We start from the raw sequence: 19,889 nt of genomic DNA on the forward strand, positions 1-19,889 counted from the left end.
CAGAGCAGCAGGTATTTATTCTGGAAGACCCTCACCCCGCCCCATCCCCATCTCTCTGCTTATTCCAATCCTGGGGTCCATCGGGCCAGGAGCCAGAAGCAGGAGCCGGAATCAGGAGGAGGGATGTGGCCGTGGGTCGTGGCTGCTCTGCGAGTGGGGAGAGAAGGGAAGATAGGCCAGGGCTGGTGCTGGAACAGCAGAGGGAAGAGAGAGTGGGGGGTTGTGAGGACCAGGCCCTGGTTCTCCTGCCCTCCCCACCCTGACCCTCTGACGCCAAGGGCTTGGCACTGGGGAGCATGGCCCTGGCATTGCTGAGCACCCCCCACCGCCGCCTCAGAGGGGCAGGCAGGTCTGTGTGCCGCTCCTCTTGATGTCCCCCGTCCCCCACCACCCGCCCCAGCCTTGAGATGGAGGCCACCCATTCCCAGAAATGAGGCTGGCACTGCCCAGCCAGACCCACCTGGGCAGGCCCTCAGTGCTGGTCCAGGATGAGGGGCACCTGGGCGCTGTCCACCTGGGGAGGCAGCCGCTCGCCTGTGCGCACGTTGAACATGGGCAGGGTGGAGAGTGGCCGGGGCACCTCTCGGCTATCTGCCATCTGTCGCAGCTCCTCCGTGTTCCCACGGATGGTGCAGTGGTGGACCATCTGGATGCTGGGGCACAGGGCGGGCAGAGTCGTCAGCTCTGGGAGTCAGCCCTCCTCCTCTGGGGTTCAGCTTGGCACTACCTCCAAGCCACCTTGCACTCTTCCCCCATTACATGGAGGGAGATTTACACCCAGGAAGTTCTATGGCACCAGCTCAGTGCCCAGTGACTGAGGCCTCGGCTCTGTATGCAGACAGCCTGGATTCAAAGCTGTGTGTCCTTTGCAAATTGCTTAACCACTCTGTGCCTCAGTTTCCTCAACTGTAAAATGGGGATAATAATAGAACCTACTTCCTAGGATTGCTGTGGGGATTAAATGAGAAAATGCAGGCTGAGTGTTTAGGAAGGTGCCTGGCATATGGTAAGAGCTCCTGAGATACTAAGACGCATAGCTAACCCCAGTGGATATACATCCCCAGAGGATATATGACCCTCTAGTCCCTTCTAGCACTCAGCTCCCTCCCCTAACACCCTCTCCCACCACCGAACATCCAGTCTTCCTCCCCTCCCCCCATCCCTGTCAGTCTGGTAAACACACCTCCTCCATCTTTCCCCACCTCCTAGCTTTTGCCCTGAGCTGTTTCCTGCCAGGCCTTGACCTTCTCATTTTCTGGCTCCTCAGACCTGTCCTCCGCTCTCTGGGTCCCTCGGCCCCTCCCACCCCCACTCTAGCCTGCCCCCAGCATGGACTAGCTCCAGACCCTGAATGTTGTGTCCGTCTTTGTTTCAGACCAAGGCTCCTCGAGGCCAGCACCAGGCTCCACCCTCCACAGGCTGGAAATCCCAGCAGCTCTGAGTGAACTGATGGCCACCTCCGGAGTCCCTCCTGAGCTCCACCTCCAGTTTCTCTTCAGAAGGTTCAGCCTCATTCTCATTTGGCATTCTCATGGGCTTGCTTTCTGCTGCCGAGGGGCAAGCTTTAGTTCATTCTGAGAAGTAGGGCAGCGTGAGGACTTGCTTTGGGTTTGAATGTGAATTCCACTGCTTACTGGCTGTGTGACCTTGTGTGAGTTACTTAACCTCTCTGTGCCACCATGTCCTCAAATGTAATGCAGTTATGGTATGAATTAAATGAGTTCATACCAGAAAAACACTTAGAATGTCTCCTAGTCAGCATGCAGCAAGTGGTAGCTATTATTACAGGGAGCCTTCAGTTGCTATTATCATCATCAGTATTATTTTATTATAGTAGGCCCACTGATGAACTTGGCCACCAGTGGAGGCATGTTTCCAAGCCCTTTCTCGTGAACCCACCCACATTTGTGGGCTCAGCCTGGAGACATCCTTTCAGACTACCTGGTTGCTGAGTCAGACAGACAGCAGGGACTCTTCATCATAAACAATAAGAATTGGGGTTTTCTTTAAAGGGGTGGGGGACCCGGACAGGGGGGATGCAATCCTACTTGCCACTGGGTTACTGATCAAATAGGGGAGGACGAGTGATCGTCACCCATGTCCAAATCTCAATTAGTGGGCACAGACTCCAGCGAGAGCCTGAGAGATTAGACTACAGGAAGGACTTCTAGCTTCAGGCTGAATGGGCCACACTCCTCCTGGGGGGGAGTAGGACCAATCCCATCTGGCCGGCGGGAGGAGGTGGAGTCACCCTCTAAGGCCCGGGGAGGGTCAAGATGAGCTCTTGATTCTGGAATTTGGTAAGCAGAGTTATCCAAAACACAATTTTCCATTCCCAGGCAAGGGAGGCTGAGGGGGAAAGGGAGCAAGAAGCGTGTGGATGCTGAGGGCTGTAGGCAGCCAGGCAGGTAATGCCCTCGGTGCAGGAAGGGCCTTAGTTAATGTGCCCCCTCCCACCCCCCAGCCCCACATCTGGGTCTCATTACTCCGGCAACACACACAGGTGGAAAAATGTCCTGGGGATGTTTTTCCAGAGCAGGAACAGTAGCCAGACCTGTGGTGTCTGCCCCCACAGTCCTTCCACATCAGCACTTGGGCAGACAACAAACGGGCAGGCATTCCTGCACACACACGCACACATACGCGCACACACACACTCCACCACAGACACACAGCCTCTCCTCTGGCACATAGACCGCAGGAAAGGGTCGTTGGGCTGGAGGACTTTCTGACCAGACACAGGTGAAAACCAGGCAGCAGAATCACAATTTGCAGATAATTTGAAAAATGGTAGACATTGAAAAAGGAAAAAAAAATTGGATTCTGTAGAAATAAATCAACAGAAAATTCAAACCTGCAAAGACTAATGTCGCACACGGTAAAATTGGTTATTGATTCAAAATTGATGGAGGAGGCCAATTTTCCTGACACCATCAGAGCTATGAACCTGGCCCAGGAAAGCTGGAAGTGGCAGAAATAACTGGTCACAGGAGAATATCCAGAACAGCAGAAGATATAATTAATCAAATTTGGCACAGGCCAAAGAAAATGAGGAATAAAATCCTCCTTGTAAAATTTACATAGAAAATCACTGATCCCAATGGGAAAAAAAATTGAAAATAGAAAAAAAAAGCAAAGCCTTTTCATTGCTGTGTATAGAAAGTTGATCAAAGAATTAAATTGACTTAGGTAGATCAAGGAATGACATTTCGGTTCACTCCGGAAAATATATTCCCCATAAAAATTCATAAATGTTGGTATAATTCTGATTCTAAAAATGTTTGTATTCCTCAACCCAATGGGTTGAGATGGTGGGGTCAACACGCTGGGTTTGAAGCTGGGGTCTCAGAAGACCCTGGAATCGGCTGGTGTGTGTACATATACACCCATGAGTGTGCACACACTGTGTGGGTCTGCCCATCTGGCCCACGCAGCCACAGCCCTTCTTCGCAGGGGACCTTGCATGTCAGATGCCCCTCCCAGGAGGGAACAATGAGGCCATTATGACCCTCACAGTATTCTGGTGGCCTCACAATGTCCCCCTGAGGTCACCACAGAGATAACCTTACTACCCCCTACGTCCGAGGCACAAGTCTGCTGAGGCCAGCCGTGGGTGATCATCCTTGGTCCTCCTTTTGGCCACCCAGGGGAAGGCTCGGGCCAGAGGGAAGCCTCTGAGGGAACCAGGAGCCGGGACGCACCTTACCCACCAAGGAGCAGCCCAAGGGAGACTTCCAGCTTCCATCCTGGAGGTCCTCATACCCAGTTCCCTTCCCCAGGAAGAGATGCAGAAAGACACTTCGCAGCCACCCCTATCTGCGCCCTTGGCCTCAAACACCCCCCTGGGTGCAGGCCAGCAGGCCAGCGTGTCAGGAGGCCCTAGCAAGAGCGAGGCTGGGCGCGGCGCCTGCCAGAAGAAGCCCAGCATATCCAAGGTGATCCTGGGGGTCGTGGCGGACAAGGGGGTGTACAACCGCATATCCCTGGCCGCCCTGAAGAAGGCTGTCGCCAACGGGGGCTACAACATGACCCGCAACGCCTGGCGCTTCAAGCGAGTGCTCAAGGGGCTGGTGGACAAGGGCATGGTCAAGCAGGTGACCGGCAAGGGGGTCTCAGGCTCCTTCTGCATGGGCAAGAAGAACGCCTCCGAGTTCAAGCTCAAGGTCAAGAGACAGTGGCAGCGGCGGCCGCAGTTGGGGCAGCGCCGGTCTGGGCAACGCCCGCCTGGGCCGCAGCGGCCTGCGCAGCGCAGGTGGTTACTGGGCTCCAAACAGGGGCACAAGCGGTGCATCAAGGGTGTTCGCAGGGTGGCCAGATGCCGCCGCCATTAACGAAGCAAGCCGGGCAAGCAGGCGGGCGCCAGGCCTGCCACAGGCTCCGCGCAGCGGGAATAAAACGAGCCTGACGTATGTCACACCTGCCTCCTGGAATCTCTGGGGTTCAGGGGATGGGGAGAGGAAGAGGGCTGTGCACAGAGGAGGGGGGAGGCCACGGGCTGGGAGACCTGGGCAAAATAATGGGAAGATGGATTTGGACAGGGGTGGAGGAATTGAAAGCATCCACACACATTAGGTAGTCCAACCACATCACAGGGGGAGAAACTGAGGCCAGAAAAGGTCACAGTGATTATGCGGCAGAACCCAGCTTGGAACCCAAATGCCTGACTCACGGTGAAGTGTGCGTGTGTGTGTGTGTGTGTGTGTGTGTGTGTGTGAAGCCTCTTAAACTGCTTCTCAAACACTTTTCCCCAGGGTAGCAGCTGGTCCCCAGAGCCTGGCCAGGTCCCCTCCCCTGTCCCATTCCACGTTAGACTCTGCCATGGAGACCAGAAAATGAGAAGGTTAGGCCAGGATAGGTCAGGCCCAGCATCCAAGGGTGGCCCCCATCACCCCAGAATAATCTGGTGTGTCTATGCTGCTCATGACGGTTAGAGGGTCCAGCTTGACAGTCTAGGGGCGTTCCCACCCAGCTCCCAGCTTCCCCTACTCACTCAGAGGTGGCCAGGTCTCTCTTCAGCCTGAGGAAAAGCAAGGGAGGGGATTGACTATTAGCCACAGCCCCCTCCTGGTGCCAGGCCAAGCAGGACCCGAGCCCTTAGCTGCCTAGAAAGGGGTCCCCCACTCCTTTCCTGGCTGGTCCCCCACTCCTTTCCCACTCCCTTAGGGATCTGGGTCACCACACAGCACAAGTGCCACAAGGAGTCCCACGGATGTGAGCACCAGCCACAGTGCCCTCCCTGCCTCCGTCCCCCACACTCACCGTCCCTCACGCCGGCAGCACATGACATAGGCCAGCAGTAGGGTGAGCAGCAGGGCCACCAGCAGAGGCACCAGGAGGGTGACCAGCGCGTCAGTCAGGAAGTCTCGGGCCGTGGCCTCAGTGGGTGGGCAGAAGAATGGGTCATGCTCCAGGATCCCGTCGCCTGGGGTGGGCACCTCATCTGCGGGCTCTGGCACTGACTTATCCACCTGCTCAGAGAGCCCAGGGCTGACCCAGGAGCAGCTGGCTGGACACAGAGACCCCCGGGGCACAGGGCAGGGGTTCCGGGACCACCCTCCTATTGCCCCATGCAACCACTAGAGTTTCCTCCTGCCTGCCTCTGCCAGCTCAGCTGACCTAGCAGGATAAGCCCTGGACCAGGAGCCGGGAGAGAAATTCTAGGAGAGGCAGGACTGTACAATGGTTAGAGCACAGCTCTAGGGTCCAACTATCTGGGTTGAATCCTGACTCAGACAGTGCTTTGCTAGAATGACTTACCTCTCAGTGCCTCAGCCTCCTCACCTGTAAGGTGGAAATGCTAATAGTGGTACCTGTCCCCTGGGGTGGTTGTGAGGATAAAACATGTTGATTGCATAGTGCCCTGCACAGAGCACATGTTCAAGAATGTGGTTGATGACCAGGCCCTGGCTGCGCTGTCGGACAATTCACGGGAACAGAGTACTCCGGGGGTTCCCAGCCCGGGGAGTCAGGGTCTCTAGTGACCCCAGATTCTTCAGCTCAATATTCCAAAGAGCAGTAGTGAGCGTCTTTGGTTTATTACAGGGGGGTGAGAGCTATCTGTTCCTTGCAGGCAGATTTGCAAGGTGACACCTTAGAAGGAAGCAGACAGAGCTGTCACACAGAGGCCCTTGGTGGGGAAAGGGTTTTGGAATCGCCCTGGGATTTCAGGAGTTTGAGATCCCTTGTCTGGATTATGGACTCTGTCGCCCTCTCGTGAGAGAAGGTGGAACTTCAGTGTGTGTGTGTGTGTGTGTGTGTGTGTGTGTGTGTGTGTGTGTGTGAGACAGAGAGAGAGAGAGAGAGAGAGAGAGAGAGAGAGAGCGCAGATAATCAGAGAAAGATACAGGGACAGAAAGACTGGGGTGGGAAAGGAGGAGGGAGGAAAGTGATGGGCCCACGCCCCACCCCCACCCCGAGCCAGGGTCCCTCCTCACCAGGGACACGTTGCACCAGTCGACACAGAAGTGAGGTGCCAAGGTGTCATAGCAGGACAGAAGCGGTGGCTGGCCCTGGGCACAGCGAGCGTGGCTGTCGGGGGACGCCACCACCTTCAGGCAGGTGGAGAAGGGTGAGGCAGAGCCCACCTTGATGTACACCCTGGGCCCGGATAGAAGCCACCGTCAGCAAATTAGGGAGGTGTCTGTGTGGCGCAGTGGAGATTTGAGGGTTACAGGGCCACCCTGAGATCTGGGGTGATGCGAGAGTACACAGCACTCCAGTCTTCCAGGGGCCTTATCCCTACAGGAATGCCCTTTGACGGATGGATCGTTCACGTCCTCACGGGGCACCACGAAGTGCAGAGTTCAGGGTAACTAGGGTTTGGACCCAGGAAGGGCAAGAGGGAGATGAGGGGGCGGCTGGAGGGAGGTGGACAGTAGTGTGAAGCAGGGAGGTACAGATGGGCGTGGTGAGGGTGCACAAAGGTAGGTAAAGCCCCACCAGGAAATTAGGGAGACCCATGTTCTATGCCCTCCACCCAGACAAAAGGCAAGCTGCCTCCTCCTCCTCCAGGAAGCCCTCCTGGGCTGCAAGCCTACCCCTCCTTGCGGCCCTCAATGGGAAGGGGGACGCGGCCCCCACGGTCCAAGGCAGAGGTGATGTTGAGCAGCTGGAGCTCCCCTGGCTCCCAGAGCCCCGCCAAGGCTGTGAGGAAGCGGCTGGCAGGCATCGCGGGCAACACCTCCTCCACATCATGGCTGCTCACCAGGAACTCAGCCTGGTATGGCAGCAGGGGGCCTGGAAGGACCAGGTTGGCACCTCAGGCTATACTCAGCCCTGCATGGATCCTTCCCAAGCCTCCTCTGACCCCCCTCCCTCAGACCCTTCCTTTCTCCCTAACACCCCACACATCACAGGCCCCAAATGCCCTTCCCCAGCACCACGGCCTCAATGACTCACCCAAGGCCCCACAGACTGTCAGCAAAGCAGCTAAGAATACACCTTGGAGTCTTTCCAGCATGCCCTGCTCCCCACTACTCTCCAAGTCTCTCCCTTCCACCCCCCACCTTCCAGGGGAGATCCCCCAAGATTGGTGTTGGTGGGGAGAGTGTGGGGCAAGGCTGGTGGTACCTTCTGGGTCCCCAATCAACAGCACCAGCCTCTGCTGGGTGGTGTCAAAGCTGTCCCGATTGTAGGCTGTGACCTAGGGGAGGGATGGGGAAGAGGGCCAAGAGGTGGGGTTAGGAGAGAAACGGTGCAGCTGGGGCCTGGCAGGAGAGGATTGAGATGCCACCAAATTAGTAGCATGTAAATAATGTGAACAAACTTGAATGAACACACACATGCGCCATAGCCTCTTGGGGGCCCTGCTGGTACCTCGATGACCTGGTGTCCACGATCTTCTGGGGTGGGGGCGCCGTAGAGGAAGCCAGGGTGGTGGGGGCTGCGCTGGGTGTAGCGGAGCCATCGGGGCAGGTCTGGGTGTCCCTGGAGGTGGGCGTGGTAGGTGATAGGGACGGTGGGTGGGACAGCTGGTGGAAGGGAGGAAAGGGGATTAGAGACACGACAGAGCCTTTGCCAGCCCAGGGCCAGGGACCCCCAGCCCAACCCAGTGCCCATCAGGCTCTCTCACCGACTTGTTCAGGAAGGTGCGGGAAGGTTTCATGGTCCAAGGTGTGCACGAAGACACGGCCCACAAGTGGGTGCTGCGTGGTCTCCTGGGCCTCAGTGGCCCCCAGCCCTGCCAGGAGACCTGTGGGGACCCCACAACCCCAAACACATGGACCAGCCTGAGTCCTGGGCAGGGGATAAGCTGCCCCTCCCCACCACATCCCACATGCCCCTAAGGGATGGGGAGAAGTAGGTGAGAGAGGGGGGCTCCTTTGTTGGCTCCCAGGAAAGGACAGAGAGGGGCCCTGCCTGTGCCATACACTTTAATCTGGGACAAGACCCAGACTGCCCCCCACTCCTCATTTTAGGCCCCCATTGGGGGTCACAGTGGGCAAGGACTGATGTTTGGCTGGGAGAAGTGTGCGGTATGTGTGTGTGTGTGTGTGTGGGTTTGTGATAAGTTCACTCTGAAAAGAGCCTCATGCTGAGTATCTGGGAGGCTGGAGAGAGGGGGAAAGAAAGAAGCATTTGGAGGAGAAGGGTAGCCATTCCGGGACTCCCCCCCACCCCAACATACGGGGAGCAGGGCCTGCACTAGAGGCCAACAGGAGCTGAGCAAAGGGGACCCTGAGTCCTGGGGAGGGGACCTACCCTGGCAGGGCCCCCACACCCTCCCAGCGCCAAATTTAGCCTGGGCCCAGGAAGAAGCCACCCTGGTCGGCCCGTTAAAGGGCCATGACGCTCTGGGCCTGCGCTGTCAGGCCGACCCCCCCAGGACGCTCCAACTCTCAGAGCTCCCAGTGCCCACATTCCAGAGCCCAGCTCCCAGCCCAGTTCCCTTGATCCCCTGCCGCATGTGGCATTTACCCCCCAAAGTCCTGCTGGCCCCTGCCTCAGCCCCTCAGGCCCCTCCCCTGAGGAGCTTCCATACTTCCATCTCATCACCCCTAAATCCACCCCCTCATCCTGGACCTCTGCCCTGCGAAGGCCCCAACTTGCCCACAAGGAGAGGAATCCAGATTGGTGCTGCAGCCATGGCTGCCTCAGCCTGGCCGCCTGTGAGTGACAGAGACAGGAGCTGGGAGGAGGGAGGGAGGGCAGGAGGGAGGAACGGGGAGGTGTCCCAGAGCAGCTGGGCCCTGGCTTCAGCCAGGGCGGCCCTCCCCATCCCCACCCAGAGCAGGCACCGAATCTAGGGTGGACACCTTCCTCATGTGACAAGGCCCCTCCAGTCAGCCCCTCCCTGTGGCCAGAGTAGGTTTTCTAAACCACCCACCTGACTGCCTCCGTGCCCCCTTAAAACCCTAATGGCTCCCACTGCCCTGAGTTCCCCAGCTGCTGATGGCTTTCCCCCGCTTCCTGTACCTGGCCATCCTGACTAGAATCCCCCCCTCTACCCGCCACCACACACCCACACACACACCCACACACACCACCCCAGGCTTCTGCCCAGCCTCCCTCTGCTGCCCTCCTACCCGACATGCTCTCCTGAGTCCGCATACATTGGCACAAGCTGTTCCCTCTGCCTGGAGTCCCCTTCCTGCCCTCGTCCAACTGGCAAACTTCCACCCACCTTTCAAGACTCAGCAGAGGCATCGTCTCCTCTCTGAAGCTTTCTGTGCTCCCCGGGGCAGAGCTGGGGACCCCCTCAGCCCCTATGCACAGCCCGACCACACGGGATAGTGGGGCAGACCATCTTTGTGTCACTGGACCTGGCATAGGGCCTAGTAACCAGTAGGTGCAGGGGGCTAGGTGACAGCTTCCTTCCCGGCACATGAGGGTGCCCGTTCACCCAGCCTCATGCTCAGACCAAGCCCCCCCAACGTGTACCCCAGGTCGGGGAAAAGAGAGGCCTGGGCAGGAGAAACCAGGTAGAGACGGGGGGCGGGGTCGGGGGCACAGGATTGGAGGCCTGCAGGCCTGGACACGAATCCCACCCTGACCACCTACTGGAGACATGGCCTGGAAAGAGTCGGTCACCGTCCCTGGGCTCTGTCTCCACAACTACAAACTGGCGAGAATAGTGCTCGCCTCTCCGTGTCCTTGCAAGGAATCCACAGAATCGTGGATCCAGCACATATTTGTGGAGCACCAACCATGGACCAGGCACGGAGGACACAGAGACGAGCAGACCTCTGCACGTGTGGGGCTCGCCTGCTGGGGGGTCATGAAGGCTAACCCCCGCCTGCTCCTCCGCCGAAGGTTTATATGTATTTACAGGGAGTAACTCATTCAGTCCCCATAGCAGTTCTGTGAAGAAAGTATTACTATTGTCCCCATTTTACAGATGGGAAAACTGAGGCATGAGGGGTGTATAACTGACCGGCTGAATGCATGTAGAAAGCTTAGGCCAGTGCCCAGCTCAACCCCTGACACCGCTGAGGTACTTGCTGGCAGGCATCACTTCCTCTTTCTTCCTCCATCTGTGGAGGGATCTAAGTCTGGAGGTGAAGGGGATGGGGTGCCCTTCTCTCCCAGGGCTTCCCCCTCAGAGCAGGCAGAGGGGCACTCTGTGTTCTGAGAAGGAGGCAAGGGCTCATGGATGCCAAGGTTCCAAAATTCTTGGTGCTTGTGTGAATATCCCTCTTGGGCCTTGGCACAAAGAGTGTTGCCACCTCACCCCCATAACCAAACGCCCAGGCAAGGACGTCGGGGCCCTGCCCTGAGTTGGGCCGGAGGGGGAGGGTGTTGTCCTGCAGACTGGGGTGACCGGTGGGCAGTTACTTAGTCCTTGTCTCTTCCTCTCTCTCCCCACCTGACCATCCCACCTGTCCCTGGAGAGCCAGCAAATCCCAGAGTCAGCGTGCACTCAGGCTCTCAGACAGGGTGGTGTTTGTCCCCGAGTCACCCTGGCACCCCTCTGCCTTCTCAGAGAAGGAGGGCAAGAGGAAGAAAGGTTCTGGAGGCAGAGGGAGAGCCAGAGGGCTCTGGGATAGCAGGTGGAGTTGCCAGGGCCTGGCCAGCCGCCCGGGCCTCAGCCCCTCAGCGGCTCCATGTGACTCCCCACCCTCCCCCTGCTGCCTCCCCTGCTATTTTTGGAGCCACCCACTCACACTCTCAGCTGTCTTAAGGTGGCAGTGCCCGAACCCAGTGCCACCAGGCCCACAGCAGCCAGCCTTCCTTATTAATCCTTCTCTCCCTCCCCAAAACCAGGGGAACCAGGGGCTGTGCCAGGAGCCAACTGGAAGTCCCCTGAAAGTCTCCTCTGGCCCACCAGAGGACCCCCGCCCCCACCTCAGAGCCTTGTGGATTGCAACCTGCTGCTGTCATATTAGCACCTCTGTTAGTTGGGGCCTGGGGGAGGGAGGAGGGTCACAGGGTCTTTAAACTTATTTTGGAGATTTTTAAATAAAACAAAAATATACAGAATAATCTAAGGAGCCTCCATATATCCATCACCCTTCAACACTTCAACAATTATCAACTCAAGGCCAGTCTCATTTCATCTACTCCCCTCCCAATTTTCCCTTTCTATTTAATTTCCTCTGTTCAGTGTCTATCTTGGAAAGATAATGTCTCTTTTTTTACATAATCACAATTATTATACCCAATCAAATGATTATACCTTAAAGTTAATAATAATTCCTTAATACCAGATCTAGTGTTCAAATTTCCAATTTCTCATAAGTGTCATTTTTTTTGCAGTGTATTTGTTTGAATCAGGATCCAAATAAGGTACACACACTGAAACTGATTGATAGGTCTCTTTTGAATCTCTTTAAATCTATAGGTTTCCCCTCCAACTCCCTCTCTCTCTCTTTTTCCTTGAGGGAACCAGGTCATTTGCTGTGTAGTTTTCCATAGTCTGGATTTTGCTGATTTCATCTCTATAGTGTTTTTTAACATGTTCCTCTGACCTCTGTACTTCTTGTAAATTACATTTCCTGTGCATTCTTATTTCCCATAGATTGTAATTGGACGGAGACTAGGTCCATTTTCTTTGGCAAGACCACCTCATAGGTGGTGGTGTCACTTCTTCCACCCAGAGGCGCAGGAGCCACTGATACTCAGTGCCTCATCCATCAGCTCATTTTTTTTTTTCAAAACAATATTCCAATTCAATCACTCCTTCTTTTATTAGCTGGAATAATTCTAGACAGAGAAACTGCCCCTCACTTACTATTTGGTTACTGAGTGGAATACAGCTCATATAGGAAAAAGGGGATAAATACTTGATTCTGTTCTTGTATTTACCAATTACCAAATAATGAGCTGATTCCCTAGCATCCTCCAAATTGTGACCAATTACCTTTTTTTAAATTGGTAGTATAGTGATAAATTTATGGTTTTAAACGTATTTGATTGTTTCAACCCATTGCGACTAGTGTCCCTCCTGGGGCTATGTCCCATCTTGATCCTCACCAGTTGGAGCATCCATCTGGAGGACTGGAGTGTCAGGTCTCTGCATGTCGGTCTCTCTCAGCCTTGTCTTCACGAGCCCAGCCCGGGTTCCCGCGTCTCTGCTTTACTCCTGCTACTCCAGCCCTGCCCTCAGCAGCTGGTCCCCGCTGCTTTGCCATCCGCACCTGTCTCCCCAGCTTTCTGCCCCATCTCAGCCCGTTGAGGTCCCAGTTTAAGCCCTCTGGTCCTCTGTCCTTGTCTTTCCCCACCTCAAACCCCGCAAACCAGTGAATGTTGAATGAATGAATGATTGAATGAATGAATGAATGCACCATCTCCCCAACTCTGTCTCATTCTGCTTTCGTCTCTATGAACCTGTCTCTTGATCTCCGAGGGCTATATTTTCTTCATCTGCCTCTAAAACGGGGGATTATATGCTGTCATGAGGGACAAAGGAAAGGGATTCTCATCATTGTGATCTGATCTGTGACTCTAGCCGCCGCGCTCAGTACGCACCTCGAACGCGCATCTCCAACCAGACTCCACCCACATCTTCCTCCCCCATCCTCTTCGCCCGCCCCCAGCGCGACAACAAAGCGTGCGATCTGTCAGTCCGCCACGAGAGGGCGCGTTCGCCGGCTCCAGCCCGGAACTGCGTCTGCGCAATATTGGGGCGGAGCGGGGGGTGGAGGGGCGGAGCGGGGGGGTGGTGGGGCGGAGCGGGGGGGTGGTGGGGCGGAGCGGGGAGCGGAGGGGCGGGCTGGCCCTGGAGCGCCCCGCCCGGGGTTGGAGATGCCCGTTCGAGGTGCGTACTGAGCGCGGCGGCTAGAGGGGGCAATGGAGGAGGGGACTCAGCCTCTAGCACCACCTCGTCCTCCCCTTCTGGAGGATGTTCTTCTAAACGGAGAGGAGAACCCGCGTGGAGACAGGGGACTGGACACAGTGCCCTCTTCCCTACTCGCCCCATCATCTACATCCACCCTCCGACTTCCAAGGACATTTCCGTATTTCCCCACCCCTCCACGACACTTAGGGGCACCAGCCTGAGGACCTAAGTGTACCCAGAATCCTCCCCGCCTTTTATCCGTGGACTTCAAAGGGGTTCCTTGAGCCTCGTGCCCGCCCGGAGCCATCAAACAGGAGTCTGAGAATGCCAGAGACCATCCCTGGCCAGACTTTGTAGCTTACAGGAGAAACAGAGACGGGAGGGACTGTCTGAGGCCCCACAGCACAGTATTCTGCACAGCTAGATCTCTGGGCGTGGAGCCAGAGCCCTTTCTACCGAGACACTCCCTCTGTAAAGTGGGGTAATAAGGATCAATGAGATAATGGAAGCGAAAGTGCTTTGTAAACTGTAAAGCCCTGGAGAAAGTAAGGGGTGTTTTATTTATTTATAACTGATGGTGCAAGGCAGTAGCTGCCCAGAGGCCAGTCCACTGGCACAACCTGAGAGTTGGGAGAAGTCAGATTTAGAAGCCACCACTCAGTGATAGAAGGATGAGGAAAATAAAAGCAACAAAATCTCTGACCTTTTTTGCAAATGGTATGATTATTTATATAGAAAATCCAAGAGATTCTACAATCGTGTTATTAGAGTTATTCAGAGAGGTCAGCAAGGTTGCTGGACAAAGATTAACATCCAAATACAAATAAAATACAAAATTCAACAGTGTTTCCATACACTAGCAAAAATTTATTAGAAACTATAACATCTTTTTAAAAATAAATCATTCATAATAAAATTAAAATTGTACTGAACCCAGAAAAAAACTTACAAAAGATAAAGATATTTATGAAGAAAAAGTATAGGCTATTAAACTATAGGCTCTGAAAGGAATAAATGGACAGATGTATGAAGTTTAGGGATAAGAAGCCTCAATGTTATGAAGATAGTTCTCTTCATATGAATCTACCGATTCAATGCAAGTCCAATAAATATCCCAACAGTTTTCAGAGAGCTAGGCAAACTGATTCTAAAATTCATTTGGAAGAGCAAAGCACCACGAAGAGACCAGACAATTCTGAAAAAGAATAAGCCCCTTACAGATACCAAGACTTATTTGAAAGCAATAGTAATTAAAACAATGTGGTATTGGTGCCGGGCTAGACAAAGAGGTCGATAGAATGGAGTGCCCAGAACAGATCCAGGCGTAAGTGGGAATTTGATTTATGATGGCTGTGGCATTGCAACTCAGTGAGAGAATAGACTCTTTAATAAGAAGTGGTGTGACAATTGGCGATTCATATGAAAAATCTTCACACCATCCATAAATATTAATTCCAGATGGATTAAAGAACTAAAAGTGAAAAACAAAGCTTTAAAATAATTAGAAGAAAATGTAGGCACTCTCAGGGTAAGAAAAGATTTCTTAGACAAGAGACAAAACTCACAAAAGATCGATCGATTTTACTACATTACCTGAAAAAAAAAAGAAAAAGAAAAAAAGCTTTCTGCTACGAAAATGACATTATAGACAAAGCTAAAAGACAAGCGACAGCCTGGGTGTCAACGTTGGCAGCACACAAAACAGATAAAAGGTTAGTATCCAGGATATGTAAAGACCGCCTACAAATCAATGAGGAAAGCTCAGACCTTTCGAGTGCCACTCCAAATGGCGTTCTTTCTTTGCTACTGGAACCTTGTTCTGATTCAGGAATCAGGGGTCTAGGCTTTGGGGGAGGCAGGGCCTTTCCCAGCCCCATCAGATGAACAGAGATTGGTCTAAATATAGCATAATAATTCGGTTCCTTTGGTCGATAATCGGTTTAGGTGTGGACGTGTATGCAATTCTGGTCATCAAGATGAGAAGGGGGATCTCCTGTATGGCCTCTGGGAAAGAGACACTGAGAAGAAAGCATCCACTTTCTTCTGCCTCTGGACATCGTTGTCTTCATGAGACACCCAGAGCTGAGGCAGCCATCTTGGACCATGAGGGGGCCAGTCTAAGAGGCAAGCCAACATGATGACAAGGGTATTATAGAAAGATGGAAAGAACTTGGTCCTTGATGTCACAGTTGAGTCTCTGAATTAATCAACCCTAGGACTTCTTGTTATGTGAGATGATAAAATTCCTTTTCTGCTTAAACCACATCTAGTTGGGCTTTCTATAATTTGTATCCAAAGCTGCAATAGATAGCAAAGGATATGGAATAAGTGATTTGCCTGGAGCAAACCCAGATGGCCAATGAGCATGATAAGATTCACGACCTCATAGGCAGGGAATGCAGATTCAAATGAGATACCATTTCACACCCATCAGATTGGCAAAAATAAAAAGTCTCACAAGAGCAAATGTTGGCAAGGATGTGGTCAAACAGGCCGTCTTGTATAAATGCTGGTGGCCAGAGCATCAATTGGCGCAGTCTCTGTAGAGAGCAGCTTGGCAGTACTAGTCAAGGTGAAAGTGCACCTGCCCTACAACTCTGGTCTTCTGCTCCTAAGTATAGACTCTAAGGATGGGTTCAGACAAGTACAAGGGTGTTTGTTGCAGCCCTGCTTATAATAGCAAAACATAGACACAATTGAAATGCCAGTCAGTAGGGAACTGATAAATAAATATGATGAAATTCACATGATGAAGTAATAAACAGAAGGAATCAAAGCCAGATGTATCAACGTGGATTCATTGTGAAAAACGTGTCAAGTGAAAAAAAGACACAAAATGACACACGCAATATGATGGTTGTCATATACATATGAATAATACAGAAAGCATTACTATATACTGCTTTATGAATATTTAAATGTGTAGGGAAATTATGGGCTAGACTTTAAAAGGAAGGAAATTCTGACACATGCTACATAATGAACCTTGAAGACATTATGCTAAGCAAAATAAGCCAGTCAGAAAAGGACAAATACTGTATGATTCCACTTATATGAGGTCCCTAGAGCAATCAAATTCATAGCAACGGGAAGTGGAATGGTAGTTGCCGGGGGCTGGGGGGAGGAGGACATGGGGAATCATGGTTTAATGGGTACAGAGTTTCAGTTTGGGAAGATGAAAACAGTTCTGGAGATGGATGGTGGTGACGGTTGCACAACAATGTGAATGTACTTAACACCTATGAACTGTACACTTAAAATGCTTAAAATAGGGCCGGCCCTGTGGCTTATCGGTTGAGCGCTCGAGCTCCACTGCTGGCGGCCCAGGTTCGGAGGCACGCACCGACACACTGTTTCTCTGGCCATGATGAGGCCGCGTCCCACGTACAGCAACTAGAAGGATGTGCAACTGTGACATACAACTATCTACTGGGGCTTTGGGGGGGGAAAAAAAGGAGGAGGATTGGCAATAGATGTTAGCTCAGAGCCAGTCTTCCTCAGCAAAAAAGAAAAAAATGCTTAAAATAGTGAATTTTGTTATGGATATTTTACAGTTAAAAAAATAATAAAAAACTATAGGCTATAAAGGATGCATTCCAAATATGTGAGAGTGGGTGGGGCAGGCAACAGGATTGGGGAGAAAGAGAGAGGGGCTGCAGTGCAAACTCTCATGTTCTATTTTTTTACATGAAAGAACTTGAAGCAAAAATGACACAATGCTAGCATTTGTAAATTCTGTTTTTATGTGATTCTCTGAAGTTTTCTTATTTTTAAAGAAACTTTTAAAGCTAAAAGTAAAAAAAAAAAAAAGGTATATATACATATATATATGTATTTTTTTTTTTAGAAAGAAGAGTTTTCTGGAGTAGAACTGCCCTGAAGTGGTAGAATTTGTCCCTCCATCCCTCACCCTCAAGGTCACCTGAAGAGCAAGGGGTTGAGTGTGGGAGACTGGAGAGCTGGCCTTACAGAGGCTGTACCTGTGCCAGGTGCCACGCCAGCCTGGCTGAGCCCGGCAGAGCCAGTCAGGAGGGGAGCTGCAGGGGCGGGATGCTCTTTGCCTTCACCCCGCGCAGGTAAGGCAAAGGCTGGTGGAGGAAGGTGAGTCTGAGAGCCAGTTTCCTCCTCAGGCACCCACTGCACAAGACCCAGAGAGCAGATGAAAAATAGAAACCATCATCAAACACAGGAATGTGTATTATTAGCAGTTGGAACAGGCAGTAGACAGAGTTCTTCGAATCCGCTGATGACAAAATATATTGCCCAATCTTTCCGGTTATTTTCTTTTTCTTTGACCTCCCCGCATATCTTTGAAGCTCCCACAGCTATGGCTGTCTGCGTTGCAAAATACATATTTACAGGCCCTCTAAGCCTGGCTAAATATAGGCTTTCTTTTAAAGCAAATGATGAATTGGAGAAATCTTTCCTCTGTCCCACCTCCTCCCCCTCCAACACACACACACACACACACACACACACACACACACACACACAGCCCCTGACTTCTCCTTCTTGGTCTCCCTCCTGAACCTCCAAGATATATCTGAACTTTCCAAGTGGCACTAGAATGAAGTGTGGAAGGTGAATGAGAGAAAGGGGGCAGAGCAGAGGGGTGCAGGCAGCAAGGCAGTCTGCCAGCTGTGTCAGGACCCCAAGAGACCCCTCTCCCTGCAGGGGCAGTGGGGGACTTGAGACACCAAGCGGCAGGAATGAAAACCCCTTGGGGAGGTAGAGAAGGGAGGTCACCTTCACCCCAGGGATCATCCCAAAAGATTTGGAGGAGCTGCAGGCAGGGTGTGCTTACACATCAGAATTCCATATAATAGACCTCAGAAGGAAACAAGAGGCTCCAAGTCCCATGAAGACACACGTAGAGATGCAACCTCTGATGTCCATTTTTGGCCACACCTGCCCATGCACGTGCACGTGTACGCATACACCCATACATGTAATCAATAACAGCCAACACACCAAGCTCCTACTCTGTGCCGGGAGCTGTTCTACATGCATAAAGCATTCGTTTAATTCTCACAACACTATGAGGTTGGTATATTATCTCCATTTCACAGATGAAGGAATTTGTTGATGTCCCTTAGCTGGGAAGCCGCAGGTTGGGGATTCTAACAAAGATTGTCTGGCTTCAGAGCCCACATTCTGCTGTGCTCCACACAGAGGGAGGAGACCAGGATCACCCATGCTCAGGAGACACACTCAGACATTCAAATTGACCATTGTGAGGAAATTAGGCGTAGGGAGGAGAAATGACTAGCCCAAGGTCACCCAGCAAATGAGTGGAGCAAGGACTTCATTCAGACCTTGTGACCCTTAGCCTGGTCTCTTTCCTCCAAGACAGGGTAAGTCACTTCCCTCTCCATGTCTCAGCCTTCCTCATTTCCCCTGGAAGGGGTCAGCCAAGGGCCACTCAAGGCCCTCCAGCACTGATATCCTGGATTCGAGTTCTGTATGTAAGTGTGTACACACACACAGGCCTTTCCAGCATCCTCATATCAGCCCATGTCTCTGGCACAGGAGGACAGATGAAGGAGAGTGATGGGGGCAGGGACCACTGGCTCAACACAAAACGGCTGAAGGGCAGGGTCTAGGCCAGCCTCTGCTCAGATGACCGTGGCCACGGAAACACCACTTTCAGAGGCTGAGTTTCAAGGCCCCGGGGCTGGGAAGAGAAGCCAGCTTTGGCTCCCAGCCCAGGCCGAGCCCAGGGTGCTGAGGGCTTGGATTTATCACAAATCAGGTCTCTCTCTGCCTTCATCACCCGGCTTTGCAGTTACACCTGGTATTTAAAACTAGCAAGCCTTAAGGAACAGTCCCAGAGGGCCCTCATCAAATTTGGGGATAGGTGGGAAAACAGGGGCTTTAAAAAAGGGCCTCCGGCTTTTTTTTAGCAAGAACTGGGAAAGGCATTTCCTTTCCCACATGCCCTATCTTCTGTGTTCCAGCCACTTTCACCTCAGTTTATTCTCTCAGAGCACAGAGAGGCTACTAGAGTTGCCAAAGGTCACACAGCTAGTAAGCGGTGGGAACTAGGATTCAAACTCTGGCAGCCTGGCTTCTGGGGCAACTTTGGGGACCACACTACCCTCACTTCCAGGGCAAAGGTAAGGAAGGAACTTCCATTCAAAGACCACCAGGCAACTTGGGCATCAAGGCCTCCTCCACAAAAGACAGCGGAAAGAGAAAGAATGGTTAAGTTACCCTGGCATACTGAACAGGTGGAGATAGGTGAGGCCACAGCCTGAGGAAAGAAAACTAGGTTTAAATCCTTCAGTTTGGACAGAAACCCTCCCAAATGTAACCACCCTCCTCACCCTCTCTGGTGGGATTATTGCTGCAGTCAGGCAGGGAGGGGATGGAGAAGATGGCACCCCATTCCCCACCCGTCTCACAGGCCCGCCGGCTGGGTGCCTGACTCCAGGGAAGGAGTGGTGGTAAAGCATTTATTGCTCTATAAAAGCTTCTTCGGGAATTCTGGCTGCGGGTGTCGCTGAGCTCACCAGGAGCCCATGAAATAATAATCCCACTCGCTAGTCTCAGCCCTCCAGGCTCTGTGCTGGCTCCTCTCTCCTGCATCTCCAAGCACCTAAAGGGGTTTCACTCTCGTAAGTCTCAGGAAAGGGAGACCTGAGTATCCCAATAATTCTAATTCACTCCAAGC

The 19,889-nt window shown here is 52.7% G+C and overlaps 2 protein-coding genes across 2 annotated transcripts in view; one reads left to right on the forward strand and one right to left on the reverse strand.

Annotated features, from left to right (window-relative positions):
* Nucleotides 1-19,889, reverse strand: part of SGCA (sarcoglycan alpha) — a 22,029-nt gene continuing 2,140 nt past the window's right edge. The window contains exons 2-11 of the mRNA XM_087441881.1: nt 12,907-13,048; nt 8,072-8,191; nt 7,816-7,970; nt 7,570-7,642; nt 7,038-7,236; nt 6,435-6,597; nt 5,260-5,468; nt 4,991-5,017; nt 461-653; nt 1-188 (exon numbers count right to left, since the gene is read on the reverse strand). Of these exons, the coding sequence (XP_087298007.1) occupies nt 473-653; nt 4,991-5,017; nt 5,260-5,468; nt 6,435-6,597; nt 7,038-7,236; nt 7,570-7,642; nt 7,816-7,970; nt 8,072-8,191; nt 12,907-13,048 (1,269 nt within the window). The 3' untranslated portion in view covers nt 1-188; nt 461-472. The remainder of the gene's footprint in view (nt 189-460; nt 654-4,990; nt 5,018-5,259; nt 5,469-6,434; nt 6,598-7,037; nt 7,237-7,569; nt 7,643-7,815; nt 7,971-8,071; nt 8,192-12,906; nt 13,049-19,889) is intronic.
* LOC106802545 (histone H1.9-like) lies at nt 3,786-4,331 on the forward strand. Its single transcript, XM_014790813.2, has one exon. The coding sequence runs from the start codon at nt 3,786-3,788 to the stop codon at nt 4,329-4,331; it is 546 nt and encodes a 181-aa protein (XP_014646299.2).

The sequence above is a fragment of the Ceratotherium simum genome, chromosome 16 (genome assembly GCF_057802395.1).
Source record: "Ceratotherium simum simum isolate JZ-2026a chromosome 16, ASM5780239v1, whole genome shotgun sequence".
In the NCBI taxonomy this organism is placed as follows: Eukaryota; Metazoa; Chordata; class Mammalia; order Perissodactyla; family Rhinocerotidae; genus Ceratotherium; species Ceratotherium simum.

Excerpts from the sequence above, each read along its gene's own strand:
- LOC106802545 (XM_014790813.2), top strand. The coding sequence starts at position 3,786 with ATGCAGAAAGACACTTCGCAGCCACCCCTATCTGCGCCCTTGGCCTCA.